Below are 20887 nucleotides of genomic sequence, written 5' to 3' on the forward strand. Positions count from 1 at the left end.
CACGCACGCACGCACGCACGCACGCACACACGCACGCACACACTTCTTTTGAGGTGGGATTTGGACTACTGAAACTTTTTGCTGTGAGGTGACAGTGCTAACTGCACCACTGTGTGGCCCACTGCCACACATTAACTTATAATGACAGAATAAGTGTCTTTTTTACAGTAGTTGTTTAGTTTTTAGGTACAGCAGAATGATAATCACCAACAACCATGATTTTATTTGTTTTTATTGTCAGCCGTTATAACTGCAACGCATTATACGTGTCATGAATAACGTAGTTTATTTAATGTACTGGGTATAAGTATTACATTACATGTCATTTAGCAGACGCTTTTATCCAAAGCGACTTACAAAAGTGCATTTAAACATTTGGGTACAAATGTTTAAATGTTTAAAAGTAGCTCAAACCTTTGCTTTATTTGCTGCTTCATGTAAAATTCATTGTCACCAATTCCAGGAAAATTGGTTATGGTTATTGGTTATGTGAAATGTCTGCAGTTGCTTAAAATGCAGTGGTATCAGGTGGACGATCACATGTTCAGAGCTATGCAGTGGCCATGAGCCCGGACACTAGCTGCAGACTTCAAGTGGATGACTATAAATAGAGGAAATGTAGACAGATGAAGAATATAATAACTTTCTGGTGGTGTTGTGACTAATATATGATTATCAATTTGTGTATGAAGATATTTCTACTTTTGGGCCACTTGTTTTTAAAGAAAGTCACTATTTAAACATTGATCAGGAGGGACAGACCACTTGCTAATGTGTTTTGATACTGTATCTGGATTTGAAGTAGTTAAATTTCAAGAGTCAGTTTATTTGCCATTTGTGGAAGAACGCCACATTGCAAAGCAGTGGCAACATCTCCCATAAAAACATATCAGTCATTTAATTTAGGTGTAATATTTAGAGCTGTTCAGGCTGCACGCAGCAGAGGGAACGATACTCTGGTGAAATGAGTAGTAGTGCTTTTATAGAGTGATACCTTCTGCCAGTGGGCAGAGGAACAAAACGACTGGCAGCAGGATGGCCTTACGGGTCATTTACAATATTCAAAGCACGAGAAAGAAGCCCAGAGCTGTAAATGTCACAAGGTCAGGCAGATCAGCACCAATCATCTGTTAAGCATAGCACACAACTCTACTTAGAGATTATTTTTTCCTCACTCACACAGCAAACCTTACTGTCAGTGAGCTGGTAAGAACACATACAATGAGGGAAAAAAATCCTTTAATTTACATAAAAATGGAAGCAGTTGATTGTTTTATTTTGTGAAGAAAGACTAGTCTGCAGACATATTCGACTGACACATATTGCAGACAAACAATATTTGACTATATGCTTTAGGCCAAAAACCACTTACTGTTATTGAGGGTCCACTAATGGTTCCATACTCTGTGATGTTCCAGGTTCACTCCACATGACAATGACCATTACAAAAAGTGTTTTATGTTTTTATTGTTATTGATGAATAATATTGTTTTCTTATTGTCCATACAAAATGTACAGTATACATTTGATGACAGGATCTTTTGAGGCCATGATGTGGACTTTACTGTGTTTTCTTTGAAACCATTGTCTTTTTATGACCAGATCCATTTTTATTTCTGTTTCTGTTCATTTACTCTTGATTTTTTTTCCCCCTGTGTTTTCTCTCATTAATCTGTAAGTTAATTAATTGTTCAAAGTGGGTGCAGTTGGTCTTTTCTTCTCTCCTTCTTGTTTGTTTCACTTGTAATGTTTTTTTCCCCTATACAGTTTGCAGAAACATGAGGATGTGGTGAAGCTTCACTTCCTTATTCAACTGGGTCATATCAACCGTAAATCTCTGTAGGTTTCAGTTTGGCACAAACACCTCTGCCAAAATAAGGGTGTTTCTTTTTATTTTTAATGAATTTTGTGGTTACATTTAATGAATTGTTATTTTGATCTGTCTGCAAACCAAGTGATAGAAGAGTGGATTATTGGCTTGCAGTTGCATTACCTTTTTCACAATGACCTCAGTAACTACACAACAATTGAAAGTAAAACAAAAGGAGGAAAAAAGCATTCTACTGTATGTGTTCTTTTTTTCATTTTCAGAATTGTAATGTTTATGTTGAATAATTTAATGATATATGGCATAAATACTTTGTGAGAAAAAACTTTGGTTGGTGGTTTGTTTTTGTACTTGTATTTATATATATTCAAGATTCAAAATTAAATTAACAGGCAGTATTGCCGTTTCAGCAGATATCTTCCTGATTTACCATGACTCACATCCAAGTTCACTATCAGTTTGGGGGATAAAGAGGAATGGGTGTTGTACTGAGTCTGTGTCTTTCATTACTAAAAACAGAATTAGTGATGTGATGACTAGACGGATGGGGGGCGTCCCGATCCGGTTTCACAGGCTACAAATACCCTGTGGGGGCCGGTTCCCTACAGGGACATCAACCAATAAACACAGACTGCAGCTGAAGTGTCACTTCTTCACACAGGAGCAAAGAGCGAAGAACTCAACTGCAAATATGAGTAAAGGTAAGCAGGGACAGCTATTAATGCCTCACACAATAATGCATGCATTTGTAGTATTTAGCTCTGAAGAAGCAATTCTCTGTTACTTCCCAGAGCCTGACGTCTTTGTAACAGTTGTGTGAAATATAATAAGCAGGAATGGCGGATGACATTAGATCTCTCAGATCAGAAGCACATATACTCTATATATACGCTATACTCGATGATTTCTTGTGATGTAGTGTCAAGAGTTTCTGGAAGGCTAATGAAGTTTTAAATCCATTTTTTTTGTCCCTATAAGTACAGATTACTTTAATGTAGAGTAGTAAATATTTTTGTTTTTCTGTCTCTACACAGTGTTGGACATTGAGCGCTGTGATCTGAATATTAAAAAGAACAACAGCAGCCATCATACAGAGCTTTATGGAGAGGAGCGTTTGATTGTCAGAAGGGGACAGCCCTTCATCGTCGTTTTACACATGAAACCTGGCAAAGAGATCAAACTTGATCAAACAAGCCTCACACTCATCGCTGAAGTTGGTTCGTCTCTATTCTCCCATTGTTTCAGTTAAAGAAATATTTGATGTGCATGTATGTGTCTCATTCAGATGTATTGTCTATGTTTTGCCAGGTCCTTTGCCCAGAAAAGAATCCGACACAAAGGTTTCCTTCAGTTTACATGACTCCATAGTTGAGACTGAATGGAGTGCATCTGCGATTTGCGATCCCTCTGGAAACACAGTGTCTATGACTATCAATTCCTCCCCCGATAGTCCAATAGGAGTGTATTCTCTGACCTTGGACCAGGATGGACAAAAGACCAGTTTAGCACAATTCACTCTGCTCTTTAATGCTTGGTGCACCGGTGAGTACATGCCGTGAAGATGTGTGTGATAATTTGTTGCTTGACCTTTTTATTCTCCGTAAGAATCCCCATGTTTACACTGTTACATTGCTCACATAGTAATTGTGCTGCCTTGTCTGCACACTCAGGAGATGCTGTTTACATGAGCAGTGAGGCAAAGAGGCAGGAGTATGTGTTAGCACAGCATGGCCAACTCTACAGGGGAACCTTTAAACGCATCAGACCGCTCCCCTGGAACTTTGGACAGGTACATAAGAATGCTCAATCACTGTCAAATATGCACAAATGTTTAATTGTTATTGAGATGGTTGTTTTCTGTTGTCCGTGTCTGCAGTTTGAACCAGGGACACTGGATATCTGTCTAAAGATCTTAGACGAAAACCCCAAATTTATTTCAGATGCTGACAAGGATTGCACTGCCAGGAAGAGTCCTGTCTATGTGTCCAGGGTGCTGAGTGCCATGGTAGGTGTCCATGCTTTAATAAAACTTGACATTCCTGCTGATGTCTGAAATTAGCATGTGAATAGCTATGCAGCTGTAGATTACCACGGTTTTTCAGAGAAAGTGTTTGAGTATTTTAAACAACCCCTTCTCCCTTGGCAACCAATTAAATACAAAGCAGGCTGGTGTGACTATGGTATAAATCAGCACCACTTGTACAAAGTGCCTTAGTATGCAAAAAAAAAAAGCAACAACATTCAATAAAACAAAGAGATGAAAAAATAAAGCAGAGAAATAAAATTCAATGCCAGTGATTACATTAAACTGTTGTAAGAAACAAAGCAGCCAGATAAAATCAGCAAAGACTTTCTGACAAAGGTGAATTTTTAAAAGAGGCGCACATAAAGCCACTGACTCAGACTTGAGTTATCTTTCCAATTTTGGTGTGGATTTTTAGCAGTACCTGTGAGCCTTAGGTGAAACTGTTGTATGAAGTCACAAGCTGTGATTGTAAATTGAATTTTAATTTTTACTAAACCAACAATACAGAAAGTTCTGTCTTGTGCCTCTCGGTCTTTGCCCTCAGATCAACAGTAACGATGACCAGGGAGTGCTGGTGGGAGCATGGGGAGATATTCCAGATGATGGGGTTCATCCAGGAACGTGGATCGGTAGTGGGGACATTTTACACCAGTGGGCAGAAAGTGGCCCTGTCCACTACGGCCAGTGTTGGGTCTTTGCTGCAGTTGCATGCACAGGTTAGATCACAGTATTCACAGTCATGGCTTTGGAGCTATCCATGTTACATTTTATGTGATGGCAATATTATGTTTAGTTTTATGTCAAGCATGTGTTTTAATAATAAGGTGGTGTGATTAACTGTTAATCTCCCTCCTTCTCAAGTGTCCCGAGCCCTGGGCATCCCATGTCGCGTGGTCACCAACTTTGGATCAGCTCACGATACTGATGCCAGCCTGCGGATAGAAAAGCTGTACACTGTAAATAATGAAAGAATTTCTACTGATGATTCAATATGGTGAGTGTAAGGTTTTAATAATCTCTTTACTGTCCCTTCTTCCTATGAGATAAAATTATTGCAGCAAAAACATTATTGTCCTTCACCCCCAGGAATTTCCATGTTTGGGTGGATAGCTGGATGACTCGTCCCGACTTGGGGGTTGAGTATGATGGATGGCAAACCAGTGATCCAACTCCACAGGAAACAAGCGAGGGTGATGAAAAAGATCTCAAACTACTTAAAAAATGGTGGAATATATGCCAACAGTGGCTGGTTTAGTCACAGGTTTAATGTCTGATCATGGCCTATGGCTTGTGAGAACTTGTGACAGCCTGTGCTTGGTAAAATCATATGGCACTTGGACGCTGTGTCACTTGTCACACATATTAAATGTGGTCAGTTTGGCAGCATATTGTTGCTGACCAGCTGATCCAAGTAAGCGGGAAGGAGAAGAAGAAGTTTTTAACCACTAGATGTTCTATTGCTCCTCCATAGGCTTTGTTTTCTGATACTAAATATGTCTACATTTGTTGATTGTCTCTGGAAATCCACACATCAAGAAAAGTATTAGGCATTTGTAGCTTGTTCTTGATATTTTTTCTTCCTGGGCCTTGTTTGCAGGTGTGTCATGTCTGATATGTTCTCTCTGTCAGGGGTTTTCTGCTGTGGACCGGCTTCTCTGAAGGCCATCAAGGAAGGAGACCTGACCAAGAAGTATGACGCTCCCTTCATTTTTGCAGAGGTTTGCAGAGTTTATATCGAAATTATTTTTATTTATTTTATTATTTTATTATTTACTGAACGTTTTAAAGAAAATCACACTTTATTTCCCGTTTTAACCCACCAAGCATGTTCATTCTGTGCTCTGAGGTGTTGTGTGTTTAAATGTGTGTCTACATGTGATGCTAGCTGAACATCAGCTCCATCACCACAAAAGCACAGCAAAGGATGTACTTGTTCGGTAGCTGAGGAACTTGCCAGTAACCATGATGGTGCACTTAAACACTGCCATCATAAAGTCCATCCTCACCTCCTCTGCCACTATGTACTACCGAAATGTACACTTGCAGGACTCTGAAGAGGGCAGTTAAGATAGTCACCCACCCTGGGCAGGGACAAAACCTCTTGCCACCAAACCAGGCAACTTGGCACTTTCACTTTCAGATTGCAATAATTGTACAGTCTTTTATATTCTGCTCTTACATGTCGTTCGACTTACATCTTGCACAGATTTTTGTTTATATTTATCTTCTGTAGTTAGTTGTAGGCAACTGGACTTGCTTGAGTTAAGTTGAAGATGTTTCATCTCTCATCAAAGAGGCTTCTTCAGTTCTTCAGTCACTAGCAGACTGCATTCTGTCCAAAGGTTGTTTGAAAGAGGAGTGAATGAAGCCATCCTTGCTTACCTGGAGAAACCTTCACTCAACTTAGGATAAGATAAAAAGATAAAAAAAAACAACAACAAAAAAACAACTATCAGCCTACAATGTTGCCCCGATTGCGCTTCCTAAAAGGATCAACATTCACACACACCCTCTTTCGCACCTTGACTCAGGTGGAACTCACAACCTGAAACTGGGTCAGAGGGGTGAACCATCTGCACTGTTCAACAGTTTTTTCCACCAATCAGTCAATCTGTCAGAACTGAAGAAGCCTTTTGGATGAGAGGTGAAACATCTTCAACTTAACTCAAGCAAGTCCAACCTCCTTCAGTGAACTACGGACGATGACTTTGACCTGCATGACTGAGAACCTTCACAGTCAATTTAGATTTATTTTGTGTGAATAATTGCACTCTACTCTTTATTTCTCTTGGATTTTATACAAAATATTAGTTTTTTGCTCTTTCTTTCCACCAATGACCAGAAAAAAATGTGGCATGGTTTATTTGTTTCCTTGTTGAGCAGTGTAATAGACATTGGAGTACATGAGAGCTTGAGATGGTTGTATTTACATTTGCTCACTCTATAACATCTGCCTTATGCTTTGTCATGTCTTGCATTGAGGCAGGTTAATGCAGATGTTGTGTACATGGTGCGTCTGTCAAATGGGGATATTTACACACTCCGTGAATCCACTGATGTTGTGGGACGCTCCATCAGCACTAAAGCTGTGGGCTCAGATGAGAGACATGACATCACACACCAATACAAGTATCCAGAAGGTACGGCGGCGCAGACACCACACATTGCACACAAATTGCAAACAAGCCAAATGATCACAGTTTGGAACTTAATGTTTGATCGCATCAGAAGGTCTGAATTCATTTGTAATTGTGGTGGGTTTTCAGGCTCTGAGGAGGAAAGGCGAGTGTATCACAAGGCTCAGCACCATAACAAGCTGGAGAAGCGAGGAGCAGAGCCGGGACTTCAGCTCAAGGTTTGTTTGTTTGTTTTTTACACAGACGCCTCATCATATGTGTCTGGACTGTTTCATCGTTTGAGAGAAAATGTGCTTAAGTAATATACAGTAACACCACTTTTTGCAACATAGACAAACTGGGTCCAAACAAAGAGGAACAAAGATCACAAGTTGAAAATAATAGATGAGACAGTTGTGGTTGTGCAATACCATGAGCTAGCATGGAGCCTGCTGTGGACTGTTGTATATTTGTGATTGGACATCGAAATTGACCTGAGTGTAAGAGTAAATGGTTGTTTGTCTATGTGGCTCTGTGATGGACTGGTGACCTGTGCATGGTGTACCCCGCCTTTCACCCTATGTCAGCTGGAATTGACACATGTGGAGCATAAAACCGTAGAAGATGGATGGATTGTTTGAATGGGCATGATTTTTAATAGAAGCGGAATTAAATTGTGTTGCTTTATATTTTCTGAAGACATATTATATTAGAATCAAGATATATTGCTATCAAAATGTGTTTTGTATTTTTGTAAACATTTTACAACATGTTGAAGAACTACTTGCTCCTCAGAATATGACTATGCCGATGTAAAAGGCATTTTCATTTATTTTTTTGTATATTTTGTTTTAAGATCAAACTTTCAGACAACATGATTGTGGGCTTGGACTTTGAGGTGCACGCTGTCCTCACCAACAATTACATGAGGGAATCATCCTGCTACGCCATGTTCTTCGCCAAAGCTGTTGGATACAATGGAAAACTCGGAGAGACCTGTGCATTTGTTTCAGAAAAAGTGAAGTTGTCCCCTGGAGAAGGTTTGCTCTCATCTCAGTGCAAACACATCACATGATCTGAAACTTTGAGCTTTTGAACTCCATGACCTCACAGAAATGAAAAACCCATTGTAAGAAGTGTATTACATCCGCAAGTCCAAATAGTCGTCATGGTTTCTCAATCAAATCTACCACATGTATCTCATCACTATCACCTTCTCTACGATATTTGAAGGATATTTCAAGTCTGGTTTATGCAGTGTTTGTATGGCATTGACAGTGTAATACTAATCTATGAAATATATGTTGTAAACACAGTAAGGCGCCTGCCCCTCAAACTGGAGTATGGACATTATGGACCAATAATTACGTCTGACAAGCTGGTCCAGGTGTCGGCCATCACTTTCGACAATGACAACTTTGACTACCACAGGGCAGAGAAGACCATTGTGCTTGATGAGCCAGACATAGAGATCAAGGTATGGATGGGTGAATGGACAGCTCTCTTTCAAAAAAAATAAAGCATTGAACATTGTTCATGAATATTTCCCAATGGTGACACAGGAGTAATAACAACAAAGCAGAACACAAATGTATTCAGCTTCCAACTTCAGAGGTTCATTTCTTTCTGGTATTCATTAATGGAACTGTAAAAACCAGTGGAGTTTATGTTTAATGTGTTGATGCTGTAGAGAAAAATCTCAGGTTAACCTAAATCTGCCTGTGCAGCTGGAGGGAGACGTCACAGTGAACAACCAAGTGGCTGCAGAGCTGAGCATGAAGAACACTTTACCAGAGCCACTGCAGAACTGCAGCTTCACCATTGAGGGGATCGGCCTCACACAAGGGAAACCAATAACAGTGAAGTATGTGCACTTTATGGTTTTTACGGGTGATTGAAATCCTTGAAAATTTAATATATTGTTTGAGTATGTTGTGTTTCAAGGTTTTAAATGAAGTATTGTAAAATGCTTGAAATTGCAACTGAATCTCTTTCCCAATAAATAGCTATCTGAATTAGTACTTTGCTTATGAGGAAATAAGTTGTAAAATGAAAACTTCTCGTCCTGGGTCTCACTTGCTTTGTCTACTTACAGTTAGTTTCTATTGCTAAGTACTGTATGTTTACATATAAATGGCTGTTATGGCCTTTGAAAAATAGACATTGAAAATGCTTGAATATAAACTCTTGCAAAACTTGAAAAAGTGTAAATGACATGTAAAAGTGTATGGAAGTGTTACTTTAGTGACTGGTTTGTTTGAAAATATTTATATAAAAGATGCCACATAGAGAATAGAGATCAATGTGAAAGAGAAACCTCACTGTTGCATATGATTCTTGCAGGATTGGAACTGTGGGCCCGAAACAAGATGCCAAAGCCAATATTTGCTTCACCCCCAACAATGCTGGTCCCACCGTGCTAGTGGTGAACTTTGATAGTGACAAACTAAGGCATGTTAAAGGCTTCATCAATGTTGTGGTGAAGCCCTGAGCCAACACAGTGTCGGAATACGGCAACAGCTTTGTTGTTGTTGTTTCTGAAGATCACTGGGCTGTTCACTGTGGGTTACTATCAGGAGTACATGGCAATAAATGACTGCTCTCAGCAGTTCACCGGTTGAAGTTTGTCGGTCATAGGGTGTAGCGATGGAGCGATATCTTTTGTTGACTGCATCACTGTATTTATGCCATGTGGTATGAGCCTTCTAATCTGCAGTGTGTATTATAAAAGCGTGGTAGAGCATCTGTGTGCATGTCATCAGTAAGCTCCCATGTTTAGTCTACAGCAGCTTGGTTTTGAAATGATTTAATACTGACCATGTTATCATATTAACATAATGTGCAGGTCTGTATATGTTCATGGTGAGTAAAAAGTTTCAAATAAACATTTTCTGAGGAGTAGCAAAAGCAGCTTCTAAAATAGTTTTTTTCCCCCAACATTATCTTTATTGAGTTTTCACAATTTTTTCCAATTACATAAATATACAGAAATAAGAGTGCCCTCACATCAACAAAGACATCAGGGGTAGTTAAATTATTGTCCAGCATTTAAATTGTCCTTCCTTACAAGTCAGGTATTTATGAGGTAACACAGAGCAACACTTAAGTGAAAGTGTAAAGACAAAAAAAAAAAAAAAAGGATAACAACAACAACCCGAACAATGAAAACAATAAAAGTAAAAGTTTCTCTGCTTCTAAAATAGTTAATATAAATAGTGCTAAAGAATGATTAACATGTTATAGGCAGCTAAGGAAACAAACTTGTACTGGATATTTGAGGAGCATTCCAGAAAGGTTCATAAGGATTTATATGCACGTTATCCAGAGGGTGATGATGAAGAAGAAAAATTCCATTCCTAGTGGTGTTAGAGAACTAATGAAAGGCTACAATAACTAACACGAGAATCCTACTCCTCAATGGAAGCTTTACATAAATGGAATTGAATTCATGAGTAACAAATGTACCAGTAAGTGCATAAGAAAATGTTTTCACAACACAAACAAATAAAAAAAAATAACACCTTGTGGGAACATTTTCTGGAGAACTCACTTCAAAGACAAATTTGCCTAAAGCATGGCTTGTTCCTTTTTAAATTTACAATATCCAACAAAATTCGAGAACTTAATCTAAAAAATGTACACATCTTCTACCCAACAAATGTGTATCTTTCTACATTTTAGATATTGGTGACAAAAGCTCTTTCTGTAATACTAAAACAGAAGATGTAAGTCACCTATTTTATAAATTCTCATTTTGCATTATTTCCTGGAAGAAATTGGAGAAGTATATTTTAGATAATGCCTTGTGTAAAACATGTATCAAAAGAAAAAAACATAATTACTGTCTTTCAAAATATTAACATTTGTAACATTGTAAACCTCTTTATATTATAAGGAAATTGTCATATTCACAAATTATCAAAAACCAACCCCATCATTTTGAATCCCTAAAGTATATCCAAAATAACAAAATAAAATGCTTTTCGGTCATCAAATTCTTTCATTTGATTTGTGTTTGAAGTGGAATTGCCTGGCTGTTTGTACATTATTTTCTTCTTATTATTCTTATAATAATATTATTCATATTATCTCACTGTATTATCTCATTGTTTAACTTGAATAGTATTCCATTTTCACACAGTTCTTTGAAGAACCATGGTTCTTTTTGAATGTGATCTAGAAATAAAGTGATAAAGGTATAAAACGTAAAAAACAGTAAAATATTGACGTAATAAAATAATATAATCTAGATAGAACTATCTGGGTTGACTATTGTTATCCTGAAGTGAAGACTATTGCTGCAGTCTCTGGACAGATGACTGAGGAGGCTGCAAGTACACCCCCTCCTCCAGTAGGGGGCGTTGAAACCCTTTATGGCTGATTTTTTGATTTTCTCCTTTACATGAAGAAGTGAGCCTCGACTGCTGTGTGATATAATCATACACATGCGTACACTATCCGCTGCTGCTGTGTGCTGTAAGGACGTAACGACAGACAGGCAGGACGTTTTGACAGATACTGGACCACAACAGGTACTGCTATGCTTGATCAAAATCACAATTTCTTTTGGGTCTGCCTCCTATACAGTGTACAATTTGCAATGCGAGTGCTGTACAAAAACGTTGTTGAACCAACAGCGTTTATTATTGTCTGTAATTTTATCCTATTATCTATATGTGCACAACATGTAAGTAAATAATGATAGTTATTTTGTGTTAGTGTTGTCTGACAAACTCTGGGTTAAAGGTCACGAGGTGTAAACATGATTTCACCTGTCCGGGTCATCGTGGTGGGAGCAGGCTGTCGAGGAGAGATCTACTCTAAGTTTGCCACCGTCCATCCTGAACGAGTACAGGTCAGAACATATTTACTGAGCCACAGTTACATGTGTTTACCAGTGGAGATATTGCACTGTTTACAGAAACTCTCGCAGGACTGTGTTAATAATTAACTGCACTGGTTTAAAATAAAACATATCACTGTGAACTCTCAATTCAAAGAGGAAAGGAAAACTCACGAGCCAAACAGACAAAGGTTACTGTACAACACGATAAGTGAATCTGTGATTTGGCAGTTATTTAACAGTATAAATGGGATATGATTATTACATGTCATTTAATGATTGGCATGACCAAATCAATTGCAATTAATGGTATTATTGTTATGATTTGAAGTTTTTGTCAAAAGTCAGTTAACCTGGCCAAAAGTCAGTTAACCTGGCCAAGAGGCAGCACAGAAACAGTGCAGACAAACGACAAAACTATATCAAACCATTCATAGCAAGAAGATAGTGGAATGTGTGCAGCATGGGAATGTACGTGGGAAAACACTGCTATACTGAGAAATACAGACAAAGTCTTGTAGAGCTGACAGGCTTAACCAGTGCTATGTGACCTCATTTGACAATGATTTGAATTTAACCAACATTTGTTTTTATTTATATTATATAAGTTACACAAAGAAGTTTTTAAAAAAACTGATATTGTATCCAAAACATAATGAATGTACTTAATTTACTTTTAATCACAGATAGGATACATATTTTTAGTGAAAAAGTTCCTTAGTGCAGTGATTTAAATACTTCCTTATATCAAAAGTCCTTACTGTGTGTTTTTCCCTGTTGCATTAGTACTTTCATTTCATTTCTAATGATGTGAATATCATTGTTCCACCTCTGCTCAGGCATTAATGTTGTAACACTGCACTCTTCACCATTTCAGGTTGTAGGAGTTGCGGATCCAAGAAGATTTGCTCGCTCTAAACTTCAACAGCAGCACAAGATTGTGGATGAAAACATATTTGATGGTAAGGAAAATAAATAATTTTATGGTTTATTATTATCTTGCTCATGCTGAATGTTCATATGCTCTTTTATTTTTGGGAAAACTAGATTGGCACAGAATAGCTGACAGAGAGAAGTTTGCAGATGCTGTTTTAGTCTGTACACCAGACCACCTTCACAAGGTAAACATACAAAACTTATAAAACATTTACAGTTTACAGTTTCAGAACATATACAAGTCTTTCCATATCATATATAGATATGTCTCAACAGCACGTCTTGCCTTATTATTGATCTGACAATGAAAAGTAAACTAGTTTATCTTTTCTAGGAACCTGCCATGGCCTTTGCAAAGAAAGGTTACCACATTCTGCTGGAGAAACCAATGGCAGTGAGTGTTGTTTACATGTGCTTAATGTGATGCATTAGTTGTAACTAACAATTCTTGCATGTTATTTTTGTATATCTGCATTTTTTTGTAAAAGTCACCCTTTAAAAATGTCATCCTTATTTCACAGTTCGATTTTTCCCTGAGGTAGTTGCATTTGTGTGACACTCATGCCGTCCTCACTCAACAATGTGTTCACATGACATTTTAGACAACAGCTGAAGACTGCAGGGCGATTGTGGAGGCTTGCACTCAGAGTGGTGTGATCCTGTCTGTGGGTCATGTTCTGCGGTATGACCCCGTCACTCGCAAAATAAAGGTGAACACATTTTCTGTAACACATGATTTGTCAAAAATACCACAAGTTCCGATTTTTGATGTTTTTGTGTAAATTTGGTTAAACTTTGCTGTGTTTTCCCTCGTTCTCCTTCCATGCTACCACCTGTATCTTCTAATTGAGGCTTAAAATGCTTCATTTATGGATGTTTGTTTTAAATTTGTATAAGTGGTCATTGTAAAAAAAACAAAAAAAAACCAGCAGATTAAACGATAATATTGAACTCAATCCATTAGAAAAATTATTTTTCTTTACTTAAATTTAGTAAAGTTTGATTATGCAATTATGCTTTTTCTTAGGAGCTGATAGATGCTGGAGCCATAGGTGACGTGATCCATATTCAACACTTGGAGCCGGTAAGAACACAAAACAGAAGTTAATATTTGGAAAGAGTAACATGGTCTTGTTTTTTGTTCATTCATTAACTTCTTTAAAACCCTGATGTTTTTCCAATTCAAACATTTTAACTTTCATATAATCCCATGACATTTATTACAATGTATTTTTAAAAGCAGCATCAACCTCTTGTTCTAGGTTGGGTTTTATCACTTTGCACACTCATTTGTTCGAGGGAACTGGAGGAATGAAGCTGAGAGCTCTTTTGTACTTTTGGCCAAGTCATGCCACGATATCGACCTAATACATGACTGGGCTGGAGCTCGCAGGTAAAACATCACACAGTAGTCAATAATCAATCTTATTTGTCAGATTCTTGACATCGCTGTCTGTGGGTTTTTTCTGTATTTCTAAGAATAGGCATGAAAACAGCAGATTATATTTTGCAGGTGTGTGAAACTGTCGTCATTTGGATCCCTCAGCCACTTCCGAAAAGACAAAAAGGTATGTGTTCTGGTTACAGTATGTAGCCCAGTGCAGTGTAGTTTTGCATTTTAAGAAATTCATTATTTTGTTTACTTCATGAATAACTTGTGGAACATCAAAATAGAGCATTTAAATGTGCAGCGTTCTCTGTCCTACTTACCTTGCAGTAAGCTGCAATTAATTATTAATAAGCCACTTATAAGATGCTTGTAGACATAAATAAGTCCTACTAGCATTAAGCTATAAAAGATAAATTACATATTCATTATTTTAAGCTTTTAAGACACTTATAGGCTCCGAAATAGAAATGTGTAAACTGTTCATATTCCTGTCATAATCAGTAATACGACATTTATTAACAATAAAAAGACTATGTAAGTGGTAATTAATTAATAGTGAACAAATGACCACGTACATGTGTGTGTTCCCTCTTTATTTACAGTTAATTAGTTTATTAATACTAATATGAACTTTTTTATCTTTATACAGAGCTTGTAATCGACTTGTGAATAGTTAATTACAGCTTATTATAAAGTGTTTCCTGTTTTTCTTTCGTCAGCCACCAGGAGCTGCAGATCGCTGCCTTGATTGTTCAGTAGAAAAAGACTGTCCATACTCGGGATGTAAAATCTACCTGGACAGAGTGAAACAGGTTAATATTTCTAAATTATTTGTCTGCTATGCTTAACCGTCTGTGACCATGATACTTATTTTATATGCACTGTGTGTTCATGTATGTGTTAGGGACACACTGGCTGGCCTGTGTCAGTCATATGTACGAGCTCTTTGCCAGACATCGAGTCAGTAACAGAAGCACTGAAGACTGGACCATATGGCCGCTGTGTGTATGAATGTGACAACGATGTTTGTACTAATCAGGTAACACCGGCTTTATAACATGTTCTTAACTTCTATGACACAACATACTATCCTCATTTATCCCGTTTGGTAAATATATATACATATATATATATTTCATGATGGATGTATTAGTATGCATGGTAATGATATAGTTTTCAGATTCAGATTTCACCTTTTTCCATGATTTTCATTTGGACTGGAAATTCATAGTTTACTTTTCTATGGCAGCATTTGTAACATTAATTATATTTAGAAGAATAACATCATTTTATCTTTTGTCTGATCAGGTTGTCCACATGGAGTTCGAAGGGGGTCTGACAGCATCCTTTTCCATGGTAGCTTTCACCAAGGAAATGTGCAAGCGAAAAACAACCATCTATGGCAGCATGGTAGGACTTCAGAAAAGAAACAGAAATACATTTTAAATAGTTCATGTATAAGAGGTGATGTAAAGAAATACTCTTCACTATAAAATTGACTCACATAAAGCATTAGTAAAATCACAGTGCCCTTACTAATGTGACCTAAAGTGTGTATTTTCACATGCTGATTCATATCATGTCAGTGTATCAATAAGCATTTGGAAAATTAAACACGTCAAAATAAATGCAGTTCTGTCGTCACTTAGGTTAAACTATTAAGAGACAGCGTTTAAGACCAGACTTTACAAAACAATACCTTGATTTAAGCTAAGTGAGTTGATCAACGGTAATATATGTCACAAATCTGCCGTTCATGTATCAGCTACGTCTAAAATGACGTGTGTCTCCACAGGGGGAGCTGTCGTACAATGGGCATGAGGTGAGCGTGTTTGACTTTGTGACCCAGAGAACTACAAAGCACACAGGACTGGATAATGCTCCGAATCACTTTGGCATGAGTGGGCACGGTGGAGCAGATTACCACCTTATGGATGCCTTTATTTCTGCAGTAGCAGTAAGTACTTTCTTCTACTTTTCTGTTATTTTTCTGTATGGCTCACACCAGAATCAACTCATTTGTTTTATTGAAATGATTTGAATTCACATCATGTTGATTTCATTTCTTTTAACATTTATTGACTGATGACCATTGATGCCAGTCATAAACAATGACAAAGACATAATGATACACAAAAGTACAATATTACGGTGCTTTTCAAACCAGGGCTGTCCCCCCCCCCCGATCAGTTTTAATGGGTCAGTGTGAACACACTGTTCTGGCAGAAATCAATTGCTCCTTGGAGCAGTTTGTTTGCACTACAATTTACAAGTAGTATCTAGCTGCATTTACCCACTAACCGGTATGACTAGCAGCGCTTTTGCCACTGCCAGAAACAACTTTGGTAAACAGAGCTCGAGCTGCATGTTGAAAAGAGTCTCAGTTATCAGGTGAATAGGTCATTATATGCCTCCAGAACACGTCTTCTAATTGGAGGTCTCTGGATGCAGTCTTCTAATCATCATCAGATGTATGGCATTGTTTTCTCTGTGTAGCCGTGCTGCTTGCTCAAATTGCAATATACTGGTTTATCACCATCCATAGAACAGCAAATTTCTCCCAAAACTGTTCACAAGCGACAAGAGGTTTAGATTAAGTGCAACACTGTGACATTTTTCTCCATGAATCAGAACAAACAGTATAGTTTAAAACATTTGCAGTAAATGCCTGAACTAACAAAGTGACTTCACGAAGGGAAGATGCCAATGAGGTGGCAACAAGCCTTTTAATACAGGACAATGATGAATATTTTGTGGACAGTTGAGTCAAACCATTAACTGTAGCTGTTTGGATTATTAATGCTGACTGAATTATATGAGTGAGCAGATTTTTTTTGCGTAGAGTACGATTTGGAAACACTGACGGCTTTGTGTGTGTTTTTGCATAAGAACAATGATCCGTCCCTGATCCGGTCGGGTCCTGAGGAGACGTTGCTGAGCCATTTGCTGGTGTTTCAAGCAGAGCAGTCACGTCTGGAGGGCAGAGTCGTGTACTGTGATGAGATGATGCAAAGCTAGATGGGGAAAAAAAAACAAAAAAACCCACTATGACATCAAGATATTCCTCATTGTAAATGTCAAACGCTGTGATTATAATACATGTTATTACCTCAGCCAAGGAGGTCATGTTCTTGGTGAGGTTTGAATGAAGACCAAATTTTGATTGTGCTGCCATTGCTCATGAATGTTGAATACTGTGTCCAACTGACCAAGGCTGATTTTGTTATAACCAAAGGATATGGTGAGATGGAGGTAGATGATGCACTCAAAAGTACAAAAATGTGATTGTTGTTCAGCAAATTTTCACAATAGGATTCAATTTTGATTAAGTCATTTTTACTAAAAACTCATTTTAAATTGCCTTTGATTCATTGTCTGATTTTAATGTGGCTTTTCCCACCTGTGTCATCATGCAGAATATATACACCAATAAAACAGGGAACTGGTTTAAATGTTTTAGAATTAATTAATTAATTTTGCATTCTTTAGTGTAATTTAAATGATATTTTGAACTTCGTGGCCCACTGACACTGATCACTTCCAACATTATTTGTTCATTGTTGTGGCTCATTGGTGAATCTCAGGAAATGTATGATTGCTGTTGTGATAAATTACTTCACGAAGGGCTGATGTTTTTACTGTTAACCTTTAATAAACCAAAGACAATAATTACTGGAATAATTCTGTAAAATGTGTATGCACATTAAGTGTGAACCAAAGCACTCAGTTATACGACACAGTTTGTTTGTGCAAATCTTCCTGTGCATTCATTGAATTTTAATTCTGTGATGTAAATCATCTGTGCTTAATGGCTCTGCGATATTGTTTTTTCTCATAAAGTAGAGTTGATTTATAGAAGTTCTTAAGGAATGATACAGCTTATTAGAAACTGACTTCTTTTTTTTACTGTAAAATTTAAGAAAATATGTTTGAAATATATACTGTGGGATTGGGTCAATGCTACAATTTATTATCTAATAAGGTTTGTTTCAACAATCAGTCTCTAATTTCCTTATTTTACTATTGTCCTCACAAACACGATAAATAACAGAGACGACTCCCCTCCACCACTGCTCTGTGAAGTAACAGCTTTTAAACACAAGGTGTCACTAGTTCATTTGTTTAGAAGTCAACATACTTTATCTACTCCACAGGCTGATGGTGGTCTGTGTGATATTTCCCAGCATTTTGAGTTCAGCTAGAGTTAATTACGTTTCATGAAAAAAGATGCCAGTGTCAGCACAGACAATAATATGAAGAGGCAACACACATTACCAAAGCAGTCATTTACATAAGTGTCACAGAACCACAGTTTAAGAAACTTAAAAACTTTGAAATAACCTTTTAATTACCGCAAACTGGTGATGTGGGTTGGTTTTGTTTTTAATTAATTTGGTAAAGACTAAAGAAAATATACAATAAATCCATTAATACAATTATTTATTTTGAAAACTACGATATGCACGTAGCACAGATCATATGTTGGCAGCTGAAGAGAAAATAAAGCAGTTACTATAACAAGGAGTGGCAGCTCACCCCGAGAGTGACGGTGCTTGTCTCTCTCTGCCAAAGTTGGCTTCATGTAGCCAGTGGGGCTGTTTACTGTTTACTGAAAATCATTACAAATCTCTCCCAGCATTTAACTTTACATAATTCAGCTAATAGTTGTAGGGCCTGAACATACTGAGATAGAAGATCCCAGTGTTTGACTGAAATTTAAAATCAACCTGGTGCGTAAAAACCAAGCAGGTTATTATACTCGCAGCATGACTCATATTGCATCACATTCAGGTAAAATAGATTTTTATCAGGCTATGGCATTACATTATGGAGGGAGGTGTCCTCCTTAATTACTTCAGTCCTGGACCTTGCAACACATCCACAATGACTAATTCTGGCGTGTTTCCAAGAGTTCATACTCAGATGGATCACAGTGAGTTGATGGTTGGACTGGCACAGTTAGAAGAACACTGTGGTAAGAAGGGCGTGTTGAGAAAATTGAGGTAATGACGAAACAATTGAATCACAGAAATATTATAGTATCCTGGTGCCAGGGTGGGATCACAGCTGTGGTATGAATAAACCTTCCTTTGGGCAATGCTGCATTTTCCATGTGATGTAATGTTCTTGGTCATTTATAATGTTGCATTTTGGCTTACAAACATGTTTGGGTTTCAGAAAACCTCGGCTCTCTCTCTCTTTCTCACACACACACACACACTCACACACACACTCACACACAATGCCAGATAGACTGACAACGTGCTCCAGGAGAAGTTTGCACACTGAGTCAGCAGCTGTATTTTTCAGTGACTCAACCAGTCCACCACAGAGCCCTTTCGCTTCTCAGAGCCGTGCCCTCAACCCTCTCTATCGCTCTCTCTCACACACACAAGCAGGCATTGCCCACATAAACACAAGGCCTTACCTCACCACAGCATCACTTCCTCCTACTTTGATGCGTCTGAAATTCCCAATAGATGCTGACAAATATTTTCCAGGGAATTTAGTTCTGTGGTCAGAATTATTTGGAAAGATTTGGAAAGACTATTTTTTTTCTTCCTTTTTTTACTTAAAGCTACAGTGTGCAACTGTGGGTGATTTTTGTACGTTACATTGTTTTCTGTATTTATATGCTGTGTCATTTATTTAAAAATGGGCTCAGTCAAGCAAAACTATCAGAACTGACTGAGGGAGTGTTTGTGTGTATACTGGGGCAGACTGTGACAAGAAGCATTTACCCTATCAAACTGCTGAACTGGGTTTTTGGTTGACTCTGTTGTCTTTTCGTATCTTTTTCTTCTGTGTGTTGGACGCCCAGACTCTGATCCGACTTAAAGGAATACTTCACCAATTTGTATTTAGCTTTGTATTATTAGCTTTGTATTATTCTAGTAATACAAATCTAAATGCAAATCGGTGAAGTATTCCTTTAACATATACATTCAGTAGTAGTTTAGTACCAGTTACGTTATGGGTGTGTTATTCGAACTTCGAACGATGGTGGTTTGAATGTTGCGGACATTTGTTTATATTAAGAAATCTCAGTTTTAAAGCTCTACTTTTCCCACAAATTATATTGACCCGTGGCCTGCTGGGACCGGTGATGTGGTAAAGTTTCTGCAGATCTAATAATCCTATTATCTTCAGAGTCATTGACTGCATGAATCATGTCACGTTGCCAGGAAGAAACTCCTACGTCGGCTCTGACTTTTTTTAAACTCGGCTGCTTTCCTGCAGTAATAGCTGCTGGAGGGCTGTAACAAAGTCACACTGCCCTTTTCCTGCTTACATGACAGGTATATTTGAATGGGGAAGTGGAGGAGGAAAGCAGCTAGAGGAGCAATAAACTGTAAAACATGGTGCAGTCTGGCTCCATCGGTGACTCAACAGGAAATGAGCCACAGTAAGAAAGGTGAGAGGAGGAAAAAGGGTGCAGGGTGGGAGTGAGAGATAGTGCAAGGTTGACTTTGTCATGCTTCAGGACTCTGAGCTATTTTATGTGTGGAGACAAAAAATAGAGAACATACCATGCTTTTCTGTGTATGTGGACAGTGAAAACACAGCTGCCCCCACCCCCTACTACTCGGACAATAGAATCATGACACACACACACACATACACACACAAGGTAAATAACCGGCAGTCCAACAACTATGTTACCAAAGTTGGCTATTTTCTGTCCTGTGTGATCAATCTACACGTCAGGAGGCAATTCAGATCGACTTTGACCCCAGAACGAGCTGAC

The 20887-nt window shown here is 37.9% G+C and overlaps 2 protein-coding genes across 2 annotated transcripts; both read left to right on the top strand.

The window, feature by feature from the left end:
• The first annotated feature begins 2334 nt into the window (after nt 1–2334).
• LOC122777548 (protein-glutamine gamma-glutamyltransferase 2-like) lies at nt 2335–9892 on the top strand. The gene is made up of 15 exons (XM_044038865.1): nt 2335–2529; nt 2863–3045; nt 3137–3370; nt 3499–3617; nt 3705–3833; nt 4399–4570; nt 4716–4848; nt 4941–5044; nt 5484–5572; nt 6841–6994; nt 7121–7209; nt 7827–8010; nt 8287–8447; nt 8698–8834; nt 9314–9892. Exons 1-15 carry the CDS (start codon nt 2361–2363, stop codon nt 9459–9461), a joined length of 2205 nt encoding a protein of 734 aa, XP_043894800.1. The 5' UTR covers nt 2335–2360; the 3' UTR covers nt 9462–9892.
• Nucleotides 9893–11376: 1484 nt separating this feature from the next.
• zgc:154075 (uncharacterized protein LOC556929 homolog) lies at nt 11377–18138 on the top strand. The gene is made up of 14 exons (XM_044038866.1): nt 11377–11502; nt 11690–11825; nt 12691–12775; nt 12861–12934; nt 13084–13143; nt 13352–13459; nt 13777–13833; nt 14012–14142; nt 14263–14317; nt 14859–14951; nt 15044–15178; nt 15448–15549; nt 15935–16096; nt 17029–18138. The coding sequence occupies exons 2-14, from the start codon at nt 11733–11735 to the stop codon at nt 17155–17157; spliced, it is 1284 nt and encodes a 427-aa protein (XP_043894801.1). The 5' UTR covers nt 11377–11502; nt 11690–11732; the 3' UTR covers nt 17158–18138.
• The last annotated feature ends 2749 nt before the right edge of the window (nt 18139–20887 follow it).

This window comes from Solea senegalensis, linkage group LG11 (genome assembly GCF_019176455.1).
Source record: "Solea senegalensis isolate Sse05_10M linkage group LG11, IFAPA_SoseM_1, whole genome shotgun sequence".
Lineage (NCBI taxonomy): Eukaryota > Metazoa > Chordata > Actinopteri > Pleuronectiformes > Soleidae > Solea > Solea senegalensis.

Coding starts and splice junctions, on each gene's coding strand:
- LOC122777548 (XM_044038865.1), top strand. CDS start 2,361: ATGACTAGACGGATGGGGGGCGTCCCGATCCGGTTTCACAGGCTACAA. Junction 3,371..3,498: donor CTTTAATGCTTGGTGCACCG/GTGAGTACATGC, acceptor CTGCACACTCAG/GAGATGCTGTTTACATGAGC. Junction 7,210..7,826: donor AGCCGGGACTTCAGCTCAAG/GTTTGTTTGTTT, acceptor TTTTGTTTTAAG/ATCAAACTTTCAGACAACAT.
- zgc:154075 (XM_044038866.1), top strand. CDS start 11,733: ATGATTTCACCTGTCCGGGTCATCGTGGTGGGAGCAGGCTGTCGAGGA. Junction 14,952..15,043: donor ACCTGGACAGAGTGAAACAG/GTTAATATTTCT, acceptor TGTATGTGTTAG/GGACACACTGGCTGGCCTGT. Junction 15,550..15,934: donor CAACCATCTATGGCAGCATG/GTAGGACTTCAG, acceptor GTGTCTCCACAG/GGGGAGCTGTCGTACAATGG.